The sequence below is a fragment of the Stegostoma tigrinum genome, chromosome 7 (genome assembly GCF_030684315.1).
Source record: "Stegostoma tigrinum isolate sSteTig4 chromosome 7, sSteTig4.hap1, whole genome shotgun sequence".
NCBI classification, from domain to species: Eukaryota; Metazoa; Chordata; class Chondrichthyes; order Orectolobiformes; family Stegostomatidae; genus Stegostoma; species Stegostoma tigrinum.
In genome coordinates this window covers 52504020-52523465 of record NC_081360.1, presented here as the reverse complement: position 1 = coordinate 52523465, position 19446 = coordinate 52504020, and the positions used below count along the sequence as shown (strand labels likewise).

The 19446-nt window shown below is 40.5% G+C and overlaps 1 protein-coding gene across 1 annotated transcript; it reads left to right on the top strand.

The window, feature by feature from the left end:
* The first annotated feature begins 1898 nt into the window (after positions 1–1898).
* Positions 1899–19036, top strand: umps (uridine monophosphate synthetase). The gene is made up of 6 exons (XM_048535066.1): positions 1899–2051; positions 5074–5227; positions 8483–9187; positions 11398–11573; positions 14464–14578; positions 18725–19036. The coding sequence occupies exons 1-6, from the start codon at positions 1917–1919 to the stop codon at positions 18901–18903; spliced, it is 1464 nt and encodes a 487-aa protein (XP_048391023.1). The 5' UTR covers positions 1899–1916; the 3' UTR covers positions 18904–19036.
* Positions 19037–19446: the final 410 nt, after the last annotated feature.

Genomic DNA, 19446 nt, shown 5'->3' with positions numbered 1-19446 from the left:
TAGCAGCACGCTAAATCAATCTCACATCTGCACTGTGTGCCACACCTTATGCAGCAAACACACTGTATATGCAGCAAGCAAGTGGCCCTGTCTCGCAGTTTAAGCAGACTAATCCTCACTGAAGTCCATGGAGGCATCCATGATTCAGGGACTCCTAAAACTGTATATTAAGGGCAGATTCTAATATGGGTCTAGGAAATTGGTCACACTCAGTCATGGTCTCAATCAGGGAGTTCATTCCTCTGCGGTCAGGACAGTGAGTCACTTACAGCCTTGTGGTTCCAAAGTGACCAGCCCAGAGGTAAGGTTAGAACAATCAGAAAGATATATATACCTCTCTCAGGGGTCTGGGTATTTTTCATCTGGGGCTGTCCGATTATGTTACTGAAGTGGGTAGCCACTATCAACACCATCAATAGAACCTAAAGGAAAGTGGACTGGAGGGGAGAGGGACAATGGGGGACACTATCATGGGAAGGAGACCAGGGGAGCCTATTCTTACTTCTAGTGGAATATATTTTTCATGTGTTCTGTTAAATATTATTTTCAATATTTCAAATTGTTGTTCTCTTTCAATGATTGCCAATTTAGGTGTCATTTTATTTTCTCAAGTTCTATTCGCATTTCCAAAATATCAGTTTTTCTCCTTCTTATTAATGTGGTTTTTGTCATATTTATATCCTTACCTATCTTCATTTGTAAAACTGCTATGTAATGGTCACCACTGCTTAGATGTTCCCCCACTTTTACATCTTTCTCCTGTAGTTCAATTCCTGTTATGTGGTTCTTTGGTGGGTGTTTTCACATATTTGGTTAGAATATATGGCAAATATATATTGCATATAGTGAAACTTTATTAATTTCAAAAGTAAAACCACAACTAGGCTGAGCCCTGACTGTGTTGTTTTCGTACTTGAGTTCTAACCTAAAATGGCATTTAACTGATCAAGGTACTGTATAGAAGCAGGTGAAGTCACCACAGTCCCAGGGCTGCTCTCCCATGACCGATACATCTGGTAGTGGTTTGAAAAAACACAAGTTTGGCACAAAAATGGAAATAACTGGAAATAGTCAGCAGGTCTGGCAGCATCTGTGGAGAGAAATCAGAGTTAACGTTCCAGGTCACATGGTCCTTCCTCAGAATGTTAACACTTATTTCCCTGCACAGATGCTGCCAGACCTGATGAGTTTTTCCAGCAAGTTATGTTTTTTGGTGATGGTTTAAGCTGGAAGTCACCATGCTTCAGTGAGGGGTGATGTTCAGAAGGAGAGTCTTTTATGGTCATCTCAGTGGTGTGGGAATTGAACCCACACTGTTGGTGTCACTGCATTGCAGGCCACATTCAACTGACTGAGTTAAACCACTGTAAAATTAAAAGATATGATACAGCAATTTATAACGGCACGGTGGCTCAGTGGTTAGCACTGCAGCCGCACAGCACCAGGGACCCGGGTTTGATTTCAGCCTCGGGTAACTTTCTGTGTGGAGTTTGCACATTCTCCCCGTGTCTGCGTGGGTTCCCTCCGGGTGCTCCGGTTTCCTCCCACAGTCCAAAGATGTGCAGTCTAGGTGGATTGGCCATGCTAAATTGCCCATAATGTTCAGGGGTGTGTGGGTTATAGGGGGATGGGTCTGGGTGGGATGCTCCAAGGGGCGGTGTGGACTTGATGGGCCAAAGGACCTGTTTCCACACTGTAGGGAATCTAATCTAATCTAAACTATGTGGGATAATGCACAGAAACAGTGAGTAAGGCAAATACTGGACAAACAAACAATGCCTCGAAAACTTAAAATATGAAACTGCAACGACGGAGGCGCGCAAACGCACTGAGAGGCCAGTTTGGGCGCGCAGATGCACTGGCAGACTGCCCGGTTTGGACGCGCAGGCGCACTGGCTGATCTAGGCGCGGAGAGCATGGAGTCGTTGGTGTCGGAGCTGTTTGAAGTTCGGGCGGTGAAGTTTGGGAATTTCGTTCTAAAAAGCGGCATATCGTCGCCTGTTTACTTCGATTTGAGGGTTATTGTGTCCCATCCGACGCTGCTGAACCAGGTATTATTTTTATGTTCAGAGACAGTAGGAACTGCCGATGCTTTTTCATGTTGTTGGTTTAGTTTAGGCCCGAAGCAGCTCAGAGCCAGCGGTGTGTTTCAGTGGCGGTCGGGCTGGTCATCATCAAATGGGACAAAGTGCGTCGTCAATGTGATGAAGGGTCTAGGCCCGAAACGTCAGCTTTTGTGCTCCTGAGATGCTGCTTGGCCTGCTGTGTTCATCTAGCTCCACACTTTGTTGTCCTGGATTCTCCAGCATCTGCAGTTCCTATTATAGAACATAGAACATTACAGCACAGTACAGGCCCTTCGGCCCTCGATGTTGTGCCGACCTGTCATACCGAACTCAAGCCCATCTAACCTACACTATTCCATGTACGTCCATATGCTTGTCCAATGACGACTTAAATGTACCTAAATTTGGCGAATGTACTACTGTTGCAGGCAAAGCGTTCCATTCCCTTACTACTCTCTGAGTAAAGAAACTACCTCTGACATCTGTCCTATATCTTTCACCCCTCAATTTAAAGCTATGCCCCCTCGTGCTCGCCGTCACCATCCTAGGAAAAAGGCTATCCCTATCCACCCTATCTAACCCTCTGATTGTTTTATATGTTTCAATTAAGTCACCTCTCAACCTTCTTCTCTCGAATGAAAACAGCCTCAAGTCCCTTAGCCTTTCCTCGTAAGACCTTTCCTCCATACCAGGCAACATCCTAGTAAATCTCCTCCACACCCTTTCCAAAGCTTCCACATCCTTCTTTGCGGTGACCAGAACTGTACGCAATACCCCAAGTGCGACCGCTGCAGAGTTTTGTACAGCTGCAGCATAACCTCTTGGTTCTGGAACTCAATCCCTCTATTATTAAAAGCTAAAACACTGTATGCCTTCTTAACAGCCCTGTCAGCCTGGGTGGCAACTTGCAAGGATCTGTGTACATGGATACCGAGATCTCTCTGCTCATCTACACTACTAAGAATCTTACCATTAGCCCTGTACTTTGCCTTCTGGTTACTCCTACCAAAGTGCATCACCTCACGCTTGTCTGCATTAAACTCCATTTGCCACCTCTCAGCCCAACTCTGCAGCTTATCTATGTCTCTCTGCAACCTACAGCATCCGTCGTCACTATCCACAACTCCACCGACCTTAGTGTCGTCTGCAAATTTCCTAACCCATCCTTCTACGCCCTCATCCAGGTCATTTAGAAAAATGACAAACAACATTGGGCCCAACACCGACCCTTGCGGTACACCACTAGTAACTGGTCTCCAGGATGAACATTTCCCATCAATTACCACCCTCTGTCTTCTTTCAGCAAGCCAATTTCTGATCCAAATTGCTATACCTCCCACAATTCCATTCCTCCGCATTTTGTACAATAGCCTACTGTGGGGAACCTTATCGAATGCCTTGCTGAAATCCATATACACCACATCAGCCGGTTTACTCTCATCTACTTGTTTGGTCACCTACTCAAAGAACTCAATAAGGTTTGTGAGGCACGACTTTCCCTTCACAAAACCGTGCTGACTATCCCTAATCAATTTATTCTTTTCTAGATGAATCTCTGGTTACAATTAGGAAAGAATTGTCTTTGCCACCGTTTTGTCATAAAATTACTGGAGATATAAAATAATAAACTTAATAGGTTCGGTAGTATCTGTGGAGTGAGAAACAATTATTGCTTCAAGCTCACTGATGCTTTGGTACAGCGAACAAACTTTTGCCATATGCTGTTAATGAGTAAAATAAATCGTCCTGTATCCTATTTGGGGATCGTCCATAAGTTTGACATTTGCTTGCAATAATCACGAACGAGCATATATGGTGTGGCCTTGTTTAAAAAATGTTAATTTGGCTTCCAAATGTGTCTCAGCGTAATAATTATAGTTGATAGATAAATGGGAGGGTTTGCATTTTAGTACAACAAACGAGGTTAGGACCTACGACTGTAACTATTATACAGTTAAAGATAGGGCCTTGGATGGTGTTTCGGAATAAAGGGACCTAGCGGCGCAACTACATAATTCTTTGAAGTTTGCGTCATGTATAGACAGGATGTGTAAAAAGGTGTTTTGCATGCTTGCCTTCATTGGGCAGTCCTTTGAGTCTAGGAATTGGGAAGTAATGTTGATGCTGTACAGGAGAGGCCTGTTCTGGAATACCATGTCCAGTTCTGGTCACCCTATTAAAGGAAAGATGTTATCAAACTGGAGGGGATTCAGAAGAGATTTATCAGGATATTGTTGGGTGTGAAATATCATAAAATCCCTACAGTGTGGAAACAGGCCCTTTGGCCCAACAAATCCACGCTGACCCTCAGAACATCCCACTCAGAGCCATCCCCCATAACCCACCTAATGTACACTTCCCTGGACATTTCAAACAATTTAGCGTGGCCAATCCATCTAGACTGCACATCTTTGGACTGTGGGAGGAACCGGAGGAAACCCACACAGACATAGGGAGAACGTGCAAACTCCACACAGACAGTTGCCAGAGGGTGGAATCGAACCTGGTTCCCGGTATTATAAGGCAGCAGTGCTGCCACTGTGCTGCCCCAAAGGTTTGAGTTATAAAGAAAGGTGGATAAGCTGAACTTCTTTCACTGGAGTGTCGGAATTTGAGACGTGGCCTGATTATGAAAGTTCATGAAATAATGTGAGGTATAGAAAGTTAATGGGAGGTATCTTTCCCTATGATAAGGGATTTCAAATCAAGGGGACACGTTTTTAAGGTGAGAGGATAGAGATTTTAAAAAAGACACGAGGGGCAAATTTCTTTTACTCAAGGAATGGTTCATGTGTGGAATGAAATTCCTGAGGAAGTGCAGAATGTCGGTCCAGTTACAATGTTTAGAAGATACTTGCATGGGTACGTTAATAGGAAAGGTTTGGAGGGATATGGTTCAGGAGCAAGTAGGACTGCCTAGTTTAGTTTGGGATTATAGTCGGCATGGACTAGTTGGACCAAAGCGTCTGTTTTTGTGCTGTATGACTCTGACTTTTTCTTCTTTTAGGTTTCTGATCTCCTGTGGAAAACTGCTCAAAATGCTGGAGTCAAATGCAGTTCTGTTTGTGGAGTTCCATACACTGCCTTACCTCTTGCAACTATTATCTGTTCTACCAATAAAATCCCCATGTTCATTTGTCGAAAGGAGGCAAAGAACTATGGTAAGTCTGCATTATAATACACCCTTTACCCTGAACCATGCTGAAGATGAATTTCAGTACTGAAAGTTTTAATGATCCATGTAGTAATTGACACTTAAAACGCTTGGAACTCGTGATGACTTAACACTTAAACATTTCATTTGCTTTGCATTTTAATTGTGAAGCGAAGTAATTTTTATATTAGTAACAGTTCAATACGAAACAAGATTTTTGAGTTTATCTTGAATATGTCGTTTATTCTCTGACTCGTTGCATTCACTTCTAAAACATGACAATGTTTTTAGATCAAAGTTATTTGATAATACTGTACCTTTAAAATACAAAGAGTAGTCGCAATTTAATTTTGTATACCCGGAATGATATTGAATTATTTGTATATTGAAACAAGCCAGATCAGAGCTGCGAAATAGTTCATGTTCTGTGCCTAGATATTGAGCCATTTCTAGTCTTTTCAAATAATTTTCGTTTTCAGATGAATTCTTTATGTTCACATCTCATTCCATATTCATTGACTATTTTTAAAACTGAAGCGTGTAATTTCTTGTAATTGTGGGAAATCATGTGTTATCAGGGATAGCTGGAATTGTGGAATTCAACCAAACAGTGTCTGCATGGTTTCATGAAAGAGAAATCACGCCTGACAAGTTCACTAGAATTCTTTTAAGGAGGTAACAAGAAGAATAGATAAAGGGAAAGCAATGAATCTAATATGTTTGGATTTCCAGAAGGCATTTGATAAAGTTCCAAACATTAGGATTTTTAATACGGTAAGAGCCCTTGTGTTGAAAATTTATATATAAGCATGGATAGAGGGTTAATTAACTATATAGAAGATAGAGAATTGGGATAAGGGGGGAAATTTCAGGCTGGCAACCTAAGGGTTCATGTCCATTGATCCTTCAAAAAGCTGCTACCCAAGTTGATAGAGTTGTAAAGAAGGCGTATGGTGTGCTGGCTTTCATTGGCAGGGGAATTGAGTTTAAGACCCACGAGGTTATGCTGGAGCTCTATAAAATTCTGGTTCAATCACACTTGGAATATTGTGTTCAGTTCTGGTCATCTCGTTATAAGAAAGATGTGAAAGCTTTAGGTAGGGTGCAGAGGAGATTTACCAGTATGCTGCCTGGACTGGGGTGTAGGTCTTATGAGGAAAGGTTGAGGGAGTTAGGACTTTTTTACATCGGAACGCAGAAGGATGGGAGGTGACTTAATAGAGGTGTGCAAGATGATAAAGTGGACACGCAGAGACTTTTTCCCAGGGCAGAAATGAATATTGAGGGGGCATCATTTTAAGCTGGAGGAAAGACGTCAAAGGTAAGTTCTTTACACAGAGAGTGGTGGGCATGTGGAATGTGCTGCCAGCAGTTTTAGTGGTGTCAGATACTTTAGAGACTTTTAAGCGACTCTTTGTTAGGCACATGGAAGATAGTAAAATGTAGAGTTTGCAGCGAAGTTTGATCTTAGTAGGATAGTAGGTCAGCACAACATCATGGGCCACAGGGCCTGTACCGTGCTGTACAGTTCTCTGCTCTGAAACATAAAGCCATGACCTCATTGATTGGCAGGGCAGGCTCAAGGAGCTGAATTGTCTACTGCTGCTCCTATTTTTTTGTGTTTGTATGTTCTACTGAGGGAATTACAAGGCTGACCCCTAATGTCCAAGATTTGAGTTAAAAGGCAAGACTGGATAACCGTAGACATGAAAACCTTGAAAGGAAATATCTGAATGATGATCTTGGGTATATAAATTACAGTAAAGATATGGAATGGAAAAGATCAAATGTTTGTTTTAAACTTAAAATTTGCAAGATAGGACAGGTGAATAAAGTTCACAATCATAAAGGCTAATTTAAGATTAATATCAAGAAATTATTCTTCACATGAAGATTGACTACTGCATGCAATGGACATATTGGCATTCTGGAGAGAGTCAGTGGAATGAATTGAGGAGAACTGTTTCAAAAAATCACAAGAAAAGAACAGATGGGGGCAGCCATTAGTCAATCGAAGTTCATCTAACCAGAACAGCCCTGAAGTCTTGAGCATCTAACTGTTCCTCAGCACATTCTTCATGGTTGCTTGGAATGTACTACAAATTCGCAGATAGTTAAAGGAGTTATTAAAAAGTGATGAGCAAACAGTACTGCTCATAATCATATAATGCACAGCGATGAGGATCAGACTACTGCAATTTACAATGTGTCTGATGATGGACAGATCAGTTCTGACAATCAAAATGGGGCCTTTAGTCCCAAATGACAACTAGCAAAAGTGTACTGAAGCCAAGAATTTACCTGAAGGGGTAAATCAACGATTAGGTGCTACTATTATAATAACTTGTTATGTAAACAGAATGAAGAGCCAGTGGGAAAGCAAATATGTCCCCAAAAAGAGGGTACTGTTAAAATGAATCTTATTAATAGGCTGAAGAGATCAAACAGTAGCAGTCCAGGAAGCTCTAGAGAACATGATTTTCGCCTGCACAAAGTGTAATTTTTCATGACATTTGCACAAAAGTCAACTCTGGGTTTTAAAGGATCAAAGCCCAAAAATTTTTAGAACTAAAGTTAGCACATCAAAACCTTCATTTAATTATAAAACTTACATGTGCCACATTTCTTCCAGGCAATAAGGGAGCAAAAAATTTGATTGCTTTTGTTTTTGTGGAGATGGGGAACTGAATTGCAAAAGCAGCAAAGAGAAATACTAATACACAAAAACAAGGTACAGGAGCCAATTTCCAAAATGAACATTAAACAAATAAACACTCAGGTCTTGTGCCTTCCCGGGGAGAGAAAGAGAGGCTCATGCCTTGCCATTTAGGCTGCTGTGCGTGTTGGCTCTGTACGATAGCCCTTGATCCAAACCTTGGTGCAGGGGTAGAGGCCATCAGTGTGGCCTTTCCCTACCTAAGTCCCTGAAAAGCATTGAAGCTTAATGTTGACATTGATACTTCCAATCCTGGGATTTTTGGAGAAGTAGATGATTTGGAATGGAGAGGCTCCCTTAGAACTAAAAAGAGAGAACATATCGATGCATTTCCTGTTGCCTTCTGGTAGGTGAGGTGAGTGTGTTTTAGTTGAAAATAGTTTCCTTGAAAACACCTAATTGTGTAAAAATAGACCCTTTAAAAAGTATCTAAAATATTCAACTTTTACAGGAGTATGCATGGGGTGTTTTTTAACTTCAAAATCCATCAACTTTTTAACTGTAATATTGCATTGTTCATCATAATTATTAATTCTTTAATTAAAGGCACAAGTCGTTTGGTGGAAGGCACTATCAACCCAGGAGAAACCTGTCTTATTATCGAGGATGTTGTCACAAGTGGTTCCAGTGTCTTGGAGACTGCCGAAGTTCTACGTCAAGCAGGATTAAAGGTCACTGATGCAGTGGTGTTGTTGGACCGAGAGCAGGGTGGAAGAGCCAGATTAGAAGAGGAAGGAATACGTTTGCACTCTGTTTGTTCCCTATCCACATTATTAGAAATTTTACATGGCCAAGGAAATATTGACAGTGAAATTGTAGAAAGTGTCAAGACATTCATAAGAACAAACATACTGCCAGCAGTGAGTAAAAGAATGAATGGTACAACAAAACAGCTTAATACCCAGCCTGATGGAACTGCTGCAAAAAAACCCTGCCAAGAAGTTAGTTATGGTGCTCGTGCTCAGCTTCCAGGGATTCACCCAATCACAGCAAAGCTTTTTAAGATAATGGAAAAGAAGCAAACCAACTTGTGTTTAGCTGCTGATGTTACAAACTCAGAAGAGTTGCTGCAGCTGGCTGATTTGCTGGGTAGCGAGATCTGCGTATTGAAAACACATGTTGACGTCTTGAATGATTTTAACCCAGATGTGCTTAAAGACCTAAGAGCAATTGCTGACAAGCATGAATTTTTAATTTTTGAAGATCGGAAGTTTGCAGATATTGGGAACACGGTTAAACACCAGTATGAAGGTATCTTGATATCTTTATAAAATTTTGATAAATTGATGGTGTGTGTAATGAATAACTAATGATTACCTAGAAGTAAGACAATAAGTGCGCAAGCTGTCAGGGCCTTAGTTAACTGGGGCTCTGAAAGCATGTGTTGTCGGGTAAACCTGTTGGACTGTAGCCTGGCGTCATTGATTCCTGGCCTTGTTGCCAAAGCAAAGAGGTTAGCACTTAAAGTCAGATTCATCAGTGACGTGGCTGCAAAGGGCGAGTTGATAAACTGCACAGGAGAAAATACAGTGATAGGAGTTGTGTACAAGCCTCCTAGCAGCAGTAAGGATGAGGAGCGGAAATTAAATCGGGCAGTAAAAAAGGAATCTAAGTAAGGCACCATTGCAGTTATCGTGGAGGACTTCAATCTGTAAGTGGACTGGAAAAATCAGGTTGGTTGCAGATCTACAAAAAGGAATTTGTGCAATGTCTACAAAATGATTTTTGAAGCAGCTTGTGGTAGAGCCCGTCGGGATAGGTACATGAATAGGAAGGGCTTAGAGGGATATGACTAAATGCTGGCAAATGGATCTAGATTAATTTAGGATATCTGGTTGGCATGGACAAGTTGGACCGAAGGGTCTGTTTCTGTGCTGTGTAACTCTGAGACTCTAAATTACACCTTATTCTCAATGATAGGTTGCATTTCTTTGTTTAATCACTTGTGAAGGCCTTGATAAATGTCCAATTTTCTTTTGAGTTCTGACAAAAATGAGTAATTGTTACAACTTTTGAGCTGTGCCAGATTTGTGAACTGTGATTTTTGTTCTGGGAACACAGACGAGCCTTTGTTTTCAGCAAATTGCAGTGTGTCCTTGTGCGAATCTACCAATTCCTGCAGATACTTGACACTTGCACATTAGTGATTTGCTTTTGCCTATGTTTTGGTTTAAAAAAAATCCTTATTATTTTTGGCCAAACTAGCAGAAAATTGTGAAATCTGCTTCATTGTAATAACAGAAACTACAATTAGCCCCTTCCTCAGAAATGCGGGAGAACATTCTCTGCCTTGCAGACCACAGACAGTTCATAATTTTGAGGTTTCATTCACATATACAGTGGTGTCTGGTTGGCATAAGTTAGATATGCATTAAATTCTAAATACTTACAGGACGAGCAGGTATGCAAAATGAGATTAAAACTGCGTAGTGAAGAGAATTTATTTCAAAGCAGCATTCTCCAGTGGTTTGAGCATTAAAAATAAATATGCTAGTTTCCAATTAGTATATTGTATTCATCAAAAGACAACATTTTGGACAGATACTTGGGTAGATTGACTTCAGATACATGTCAGACATTGGCATTTGTCCCACGGTTTTGTCTCATACGTATTTACTATGTGAACCATCTCATCTCATTTTTAAAGGTCGGTGTATCTTGAGGCTAGCAATAATCTATCTGTTAGCTTTTGTGTTTTCAGAACAGCTCATTTTGTGCTAGTTACTCCGATAATTGCAGACCTGTATTGACAGAAATCTAACCTCTTGTTAAACCTAAACTCTTAAATCTAAACTCTTGTTACCCTCACTAGCTAACTGAGATAACAAGATGTCAAGCTAGATGAACACAGCAGGCCACGCAGCATCAGAGGAGCAGGAAAGCTGACGTTTCGGGCCTAGACCCTCCTTCAGACCTTTAAAAAGGTCAAATTGACTAGTCATATGAACTCTCATTGTTAAGCTCTTACTTATTCAAGTGCTCAGTTGTCCTTTGACAAATTATGTATTCAAACAAGTTTCCACAATGAATAATTCACAAAATTGCTTTACCCATCTGATTTGGTGAATGCGAGTTCTTTTCTTAAATAATAGACTAACATTTATAATATTCTAATCCAAAGAGTCAATTCCTGGATTTAGAGAGGTTTTAAAAAATATGACTGACTCTTCTGCAATATCCCTAAATGTTTGCATAGGATGGGAATGTGTGTTAGAGAGCTGACTTGAATCATATACTGAAGTAGCTGGACATTAGGCCTGATTTAAGGAATTCCTAGTACTGTCAATACATTAGGAAAACAGAAAAATAGATATACACGTGTATTCAAACAGCATAGACTGACACGTTTATGTTTGACTGTCTCATTACTGTGTAAGACTTTGGCGTCCTTACTACTCTATAACATTGAGAGTCTGCAATGTAAAAATGCTTTATCTGATTAATTATGTCTTGTTCTGCAGGTGGAGTGTACAGAATAGCTTCATGGTCTGACTTTGTGAATGCTCATGTGGTTCCTGGCCCTGGAGTAGTGAAGGGATTGAAGGAAGTTGGATTGTCTCTGAACCGAGGCTGCTTGCTGATTGCTGAAATGAGCTCTGAAGGTTCCCTAGCTACTGGGGACTACACCAAAGCGGCTGTAATTAAGTTATTCTAATCTTTTGCCAAATGAAATATTGCTGTTGGAAAGATACGTGAAAAGTATAAGAAGTGGAATTGGAGGATCTTTATTAGAAGGTTTTAATATTTTTCTGCGATAAATCAAGGCCTTTGTTATACTGAGATTATGAGAGGAAGAGGTTTTGTTTCTCTTTCGTGATTATAGCTTGTTAATTGAAATGTATATTATAGAATCAGTCAGTGGTTACAGCAGCAGACTATTAGCCCATCATGTCTGTGCCTACTCTTAACTTGTGCCATTCCCCTTCTGTATCACTTAAAATTTATTCTTTTCAGAAAATACTTTATTTTAAATCATTCATGGCATTTGGGTATTATTGGGTGGTAAACAATTATTGACCATCCCTAATTGCCTGAGGTGGTAGTCAGCTGTCTATTTGAAACATTGCAGTAAAAGGCAAAACCTTAGAACATAGAACAGTACAGCACAGAACAGGCCCTTCAGCCCACAATGTTGTGCCGACCATTGATCCTCATGTATGCACCCTCAAATTTCTGTGACCATATACATGTCCAGCAGTCTCTTAAATGACCCCAATGACCTTGCTTCCACAACTGCTGCTGGCAACGCATTCCATGCTCTCACAACTCTCTGCGTAAAGAACCTGCCTCTGACATCCCCTCTATACTTTCCACCAACCAGCTTAAAACTATGACCCCTCGTGCTAGCCATTTCTGCCCTGGGAAATAGTCTCTGGCTATCAACTCTATCTATGCCTCTCATTATCTTGTATACCTCAATTAGGTCCCCTCTCCTCCTCCTTTTCTCCGATGAAAAGAGACCGAGCTCAGTCAGCCTCTCTTCATAAGATAAGCCCTCCAGTCCAGGCAGCATCCTGGTAAACCTCCTCTGAACCCTCTCCAAAGCATCCACATCTTTCCTATAATAGGGCGCCCAGAACTGGACGCAGTATTCCAAGTGCGGTCTAACCAAAGTTTTATAGAGCTGCAACAAGATCTCACGACTCTTAAACTCAATCCCCCTGTTAATGAAAGCCAAAACACCATATGCTTTCTTAACAACCCTGTCCACTTGGGTGGCCATTTTAAGGGATCTATGTATCTGCACACCAAGATCCCTCTGTTCCTCCACGCTGCCAAGAATCCTATCCTTAATCCTGTACTCAGCTTTCAAATTCAACCTTCCAAAATGCATCACCTCGCATTTATCCAGGTTGAACTCCATCTGCCACCTCTCAGCCCATCTCTGCATCCTGTCAATGTCCCGCTGCAGCCTACAACAGCCCTCTACACTGTCAACGACACCTCCGACCTTTGTGTCGTCTGCAAACTTGCTGACCCATCCTTCAGTTCCCTCGTCCAAGTCATTAATAAAAATTACAAAACAGTAGAGGCCCAAGGACAGAGCCCTGTGGAACTCCACTCACCACTGACTTCCAGGCAGAATATTTTCCTTCTACTACCACTCGCTGTCTTCTGTTGGCCAGCTTGTAGGCTAAGTCTGAAAGCCTTATGTAAAGGTAAGTGACAAAAACCAATAAATTTAGTAAAATTTGCAGTACGTAGTAAGATAACAAGAATCAGTAGTAGTGGCCTTGCCAAACATTGAATATTTTTCAGTATCTTAACAAAGTAATTCATTGCAAATCTAACAACTTCACTGCCATATTTTAAAGTTAAATAAAGTTTCTGATTTTGGATTAATTCATGAGTTCTAAACCTAGAAATCTTTGTGGTGCACAAAGGTGCCTTTTGGCCTCTTGTGTTTGTCAGCTAATAAAGTCTATTGAGGCTAATCCCAAATTTTGGCTCTGGTTCTGAAACCCCCATTGGTTTTGGAACCTCAGGCTCCTGTCCAGTATTCCTTACAGGTATTGAGAATTTCTGCCTCTCCCACACTTTCAGATATTGATTTCTAACCCTGTACTAACATCTGAGTGAAGAAATTACTCCTCTTCTGTCCACTAATCCTTCCACCATTTATTTGAAATCTGTATCCCTAATTATTGTTCCTATCTCTACTATACTAAGAAATTTCTTGATTCAAAGGATTGTGCAAATCTTGAATTCTCTATGCCAGAGGGATGTGGATGCTCCATCACTGAATATGTTTATGGTCAAGATGGATGGATCTCTGGATGTAGAAATAGTGTTGAAGACCAAGATTGTCCATGGTCTTACTTATTGAATGATGGAACAGGCTGAAGAGTCTATATGGTCTACTCCAGCTCCTTTTGTAATGTTTTTATTAGGCAGACTGTTTGCAATTAGTACTACCATCTAGTTTCCAGCCCACCTTGCCAAAATCACATTTCATCATCATAAAATTGACCTTCCTCAGTGTGAAACTTTGACTCTTGTTATTAAAAAGAATGGAGATGGAACTGCTCTAAAATTTATTGAATAATGATCATTATCTGTAAAATTCTTTTTTACTGATACCTGTTCTGTCTGCCCAGATTTATTCCCAAACACTGAGTCCAGAACAGCCCCTTCTTTTGCTACACTTGCAAAATATTCCTTTTTAAGAGGAGAACTCTGAATGCATCTTAAGAATTTGGTACCTTTGCCTTTCACACTCAATTTATATGACAGGTATTGAAATCACCTCTGTTAAAGCCCCCATTATTTCTGCACTTGGCAGCAATTTACATACATATTTACTCTTCAATCTCCACAATTGGAGGTTTACACCATACTCTTAGAAGTATAATACTGCCTTTCTTGATCCTCAGTTCAGCCTATTTAGCTTTTGATACTTCTTTGAACGGATCGTTACACCTCATTGCTGTGTAATTTTTAAAACCTTGGATCACTTGACAATTTGTTTTACTGCAAGAGATATCATTCATGCCAATATTAATTTCTAACCTTTTTTGTTTATGTAGGTAGAATTGGCTGAAGAACATTCTGATTTTGTCATTGGATTTATATCTAGCTCAAATGTCAGCAACAGATTAGAGTTTATACACATGACTCCAGGAGTCCAGATGCAGATTGGAGGTAAGGGTGTTACTTCACATGACATTTAGTTTTAATACTGTATGTTATATTGCAGTGGTAGAGGCAAAGAGCTTTTGTTGGTCACTGGACCTCATGTTTGAGTGCACTGGGAGTAGATTTTGGGAAGTTTCAACCAGTAACAAACTCTTACATACTTATAATTGCTTAACTTGGAAGAACTTTTTTATTTGTAGAGAAGTCAGCCCTGATTCTTACCTGCTTAGTAGAAATGCACTGCAAAGACAAATATGTAATCTCATCCTGCATACCATCTCCTGTGTGGATTAGGATTTTTGCTTGAACCCTGGGCTGCTCCTATTGACTAGTGTCTGATGTTGACCACTCTGGGTTCATCTCAGTGTTCGTGAGATAGTGATCATAGTGAAATCATCAAAAGATTATGTAACAATTAGAATTATTAACACTGGACAAGCTGGCAGTTGTCATAATGAGAGTTAAATGTTATACAGCGTTCTACAGTAATGTGGTGTTCTTTCCAACCACTCAGTGGATAGAGAAGTAGTAGCCCTAAATTCCATAGATAGACCCTGTTTTCACATCCTTTCACCTTCTTTTCCTTTATCCAGTTAGTTTAACCAAATAATTGTTGGCATGACTAATCAACAACTTTAATAATACAATCGAAAGCATTTCAACCTGTTTTCTTATTAATATTCTCCTTTTCTGTCATAATTTAAAGGTTTGATTGCTTACTTGTAGATATTTGAATATTTGCAAGTGCATTTATCATATCTGTCTTTCCCTTCATACATTTAAATAATGTCTTTGAATTATCAATAAAATCTCAATTGTTCAGTTTTCTTCACATTTCGATGTCCTTATATCAGAGACAATTCTGGTGAATCTGTGCCTGTTGTTTTTTTTCCACCCAGTTATTCTCAAGTTGTAGGCATCACTAGCATTTATAGCCTTTACAAATAGTTCTTAATAGGTGGTATTGTTGTCACTATGCAGTTGGATAGCAGACTGCAGGTTTTTCACCCATTGTATACCCATGTCAATGACAGACACCTGCATGCAGGGGTGACAGAGACAGCCTGCACGTGAGATGGTAACAGAGAAAGAAAGTGTGTGTATGACTTGAAAACGTTGGTGTTTCCATGCTTCTACTTTCCTTGTCCTTTTAAGAATCGATAGTCTCAGGTTTGAATGGTGTTGCCAAAGAAGCCTTGGTGTGTCATGCTGTAGTCTTTCCAAGTAGACACGGGTGGCGGGTGCGTGGGAGCATGGCCATCCGCAGGCCACACACCAACTCAACTTGGTACTAACTGTTGTTACACAGTCGCTGAATTAAAATTTTGGAATTCCTTTCCTAATAGAACTCCATGTACCTACACCACATGAAATGTAGATTGATGGTAATGCTGGGACAAAGAGGTAGAATTCAATGTGCTTCTTAAGTAAGCAAGAGGGTTCAGAGAGCAATTGCAGCTGCCAGTAGTGATCATCTAGAATTGCATTTCTTTGTCAAATTATGACAAAATGTAGACTATATCATTTGCATGCAGGGGTGACAGAGACAGCCTGCACATGTGAGATGGTAACAGAGAAAGAAAGTGTGTGCGCGCGCGCGTATAGTGTGGTGGGGTCAGCTGTATTGCGACATGAACCCAAGATGCTGGTTGAGGCTGTCCTAGTGACACTGAACTTAGCTATCAGCCTCTGCTGACTGACTCTGATGTTGTGTATCCTGAAGTACGCCTTGGAGGACGTCTACCAAAAGATCTGAGGCTGAATGTCTTTTACCACAGAAGTGATCCCCCACTGGGGTAGAACATCCCTGTCTGGTGATTGTTGTGCGGTGTCCATTCATCCGTTGTTGTGGTGCCTCCTTGGTTTCGCCAATATACCATGCCTCAGGGCATCCTTGCTTGCAGCGTATGAGATAGATAACATTGACCGGGCCGCATGGAGGTGTTCCCACATGTCATGGCAGTATTCATGTCAATGATTGGACATGTCTTGCAGAGGTTGCCATGACAGGGTTGTATGGTGTTTATGGTCGATGTTCTCCTAAAGGCTGGGTAATTTCTGCAAACAATGGTCTGTTTAAGGTTTGGCAGTCATTACACAAGAAGTTGAAGTACAGGGAACATCTTGACAAGTTGCTCGTTGTCATCAATAATGTGTTGAAGGCTGTGAAGAATGTGGCATTGTTTCTCTGCCTCTTGGAAGTACTGGACGTGTAGGGCTTGTCTGTAGGAGGTGGCTTTTTAACATGTTCAGGTGGAAGCGCAGGAAGTGCAGCATTAGTGAGGTTATCTGTGGGCTTGTGGTAGTGACCTGCTGAGGTGTCTGTCATTGATGGAGATGCACGTGTCCAAGAATGAGACTGATTCTAAAGAGTAGTCCGTGTGAAGTCTGATGGTGAGATGAAACTGCTTGATACCACTGTAGTTGTTTCAGTGATTCCTTGCCATGAGTCCAAAGGGAAAAAAATATCATCACTGTATCCGGTGTATAGTGTTGGTTGGAGGTCCTGTACAGCAAAGAAGTCTTGTTTGAACTTGTGCTTGAAAATATTAGCATATTAGGGTGCACATCTAGTTACCATAGCTGTTTGGTGTGTGTACCCAGCCTTCAGGACAACATCGACCACAACCCCCCACAACCCTGCCGTGACAACCTCTGCAAACCATGTCAGATCATTGACATAAATACTGCCATGACACGTGGGAACACCACTCACGATGTGTTTGGCAGATATCCGCATGACTCAGCCAATGTTGCCTATCTCATATGCTGCAGGCAAGGATGTCCCAACGCATGGTATGTTGGTGAGATCGTGCAGACACTACGACAACAGATGAATGGATACCACGCGGCAATTGCCAGACAGCAACGTTCCCTCCCAGTAGACTAAAACTTAAGCAATGAAGGACATTCGGCTCTGATCTTTAGGTAAAGTCCTCCAAAGCAGACTTCGGGATACACAACAAGAGTCATCAAGCAGAGACTGATGACCAAGTTAGATACCTGAGAGAACAGCCTCAACTGGGATCTTGGGTTCATGGCACACTACAGATGACCCCACCACACCATACGCCTGCCTGCACTCAAGCACTTTCTGTTCAAAATGTGGCATTTTATAAATTCCTACTTCAGAAATAAAACCAGTCTGACTCCAAGTTAAAACGGATTCTAAACAAGGCCTCACATCTAAAATGCATTGTCTGACCTGAGGCACCTCTGGTATACTGATAAAACCTTTACTTATCTTGGGGCAGTATCTGGAATTTGCATATGAGTCAGTTAAATTCTGCATCTCTTTTTTAACTGATTAAAGGTTTAACAGCATCTTAGGTTTTTTTTCAATGCATTTGCATCAGTTCTATGACCCTTTGATCTTTCGCTTAAATTCTCTGATACCACCTCTCAACACCTGGAACAGGAGCAAGACTCTGAAGACTGGAGTTTTCAAATGAACCTGTTGGATTATAACCTGGTCACTGGCGCTTCCACATCATGGTAGCCAAGATGTTAGATAGAGGGACGCAAGTGCTTGTATTATGTAGTACTTTAAGTGCTATACAATTTTTTTTAATTTATAAGAGGAGTGTTTGGAGATGAATGGGATTTATACTGTTACGATGTGCTTAAAAATCTTTGATCTTGAATTAGAATGATCCAACGTAATCTGCTTCTATTTTATGTTCACTTTTTCTAACAAACTTATGCTTTTTTAAAAGCAAAGCCTGCAGCAGTGTGCTTTCATTTCAGGAATAGACCACAAATAAAAATATGATCTAACTTCTTGTCTGAGATCAGATGTGTCCAGTAATAACATCAGCTGCAATCATAACACTTAAATGCACTATTAAATAGCTCTTCAGCACTGACATTTTTTAGTACATGTTGCAGCACTAACCCATCTGATATACTTCCTAAATCAAAATAAGTACCTTCATAGCTTGGCCATTAAGTTGAAACAAAGTTGTAATGTTTTTAAAAATAAACTATACAGTGCAAAAGCATATTTCTAAAATGTGTCTGAATCAGCCTTAGTAATAATGATTGAGTTAATATGTACAGGTCAACCAAATAATATTATAGAGAAAGGGACACTTGGACCTGGGTGTACCAAATTAATTCAAGTTTCTAATTCTGTCTCATGTTACTTCTTAGTGGATAATCTGGGCCAACAATACCGGAGTCCTGAAGAAGTGATTCACAAGAAGGCCTCTGACATCATCATTGTCGGCAGAGGGATCTTGTCTGCAAAGGATCGTGTGGAAGCTGCAAAAATGTACAAAAAGGCAGGATGGCAAGCTTACATGAGTAGGTTGTCATCTGTTAACAACTGAAAGTTTGAGAAAGCACTCAAGATGCCTAATAGCAAGCAATCTGTTGAAGTCAGTTGATTGTTATTTTACCTTTAGTTTGTAATGTGGTACAATTATTGAATGTACTTTTTAAATAAAACTAATTCAAATAATATTTGAAAGGTTAACTTTTCATTACAATTGCAGATTGAAAAATGTTTTATTGCAACCAAGCTGATAACTTAAACATATAATCGTAGAAGGATGCAATAATCATTAGGATGATACAACATGGAAGGAAGCTTTGACTGTACCTTTTTTTTTCTCCAGTAAAGATATCTAATCTGCGATATCCCAAACTCATGCAAATCTTTTGCCTTCAAGTATTCATTCAATCCCTTTTGAATCTGCTTCTGGCATCCTTTGGGTCAAGTATTTCCAAGCAAAATATTCATATCACCTTTTACCAGTCACCTTAAATCTGTGTCCCTACTTCTTGATCTGACAAGGAGTCAGTGACCTCGATGTTAAATCTGTTTCCAAAAGGTGCTGTCAGACTAATTTTGGTGTTGCATTGGATGTAAA

Excerpts from the sequence above, each read along its gene's own strand:
- umps (XM_048535066.1), top strand. The coding sequence starts at position 1,917 with ATGGAGTCGTTGGTGTCGGAGCTGTTTGAAGTTCGGGCGGTGAAGTTT. Across the intron at positions 5,228-8,482 it reads AAAGGAGGCAAAGAACTATG|GCACAAGTCGTTTGGTGGAA; the intron begins GTAAGTCTGCAT and ends CTTTAATTAAAG. Across the intron at positions 14,579-18,724 it reads AGTCCAGATGCAGATTGGAG|TGGATAATCTGGGCCAACAA; the intron begins GTAAGGGTGTTA and ends GTTACTTCTTAG.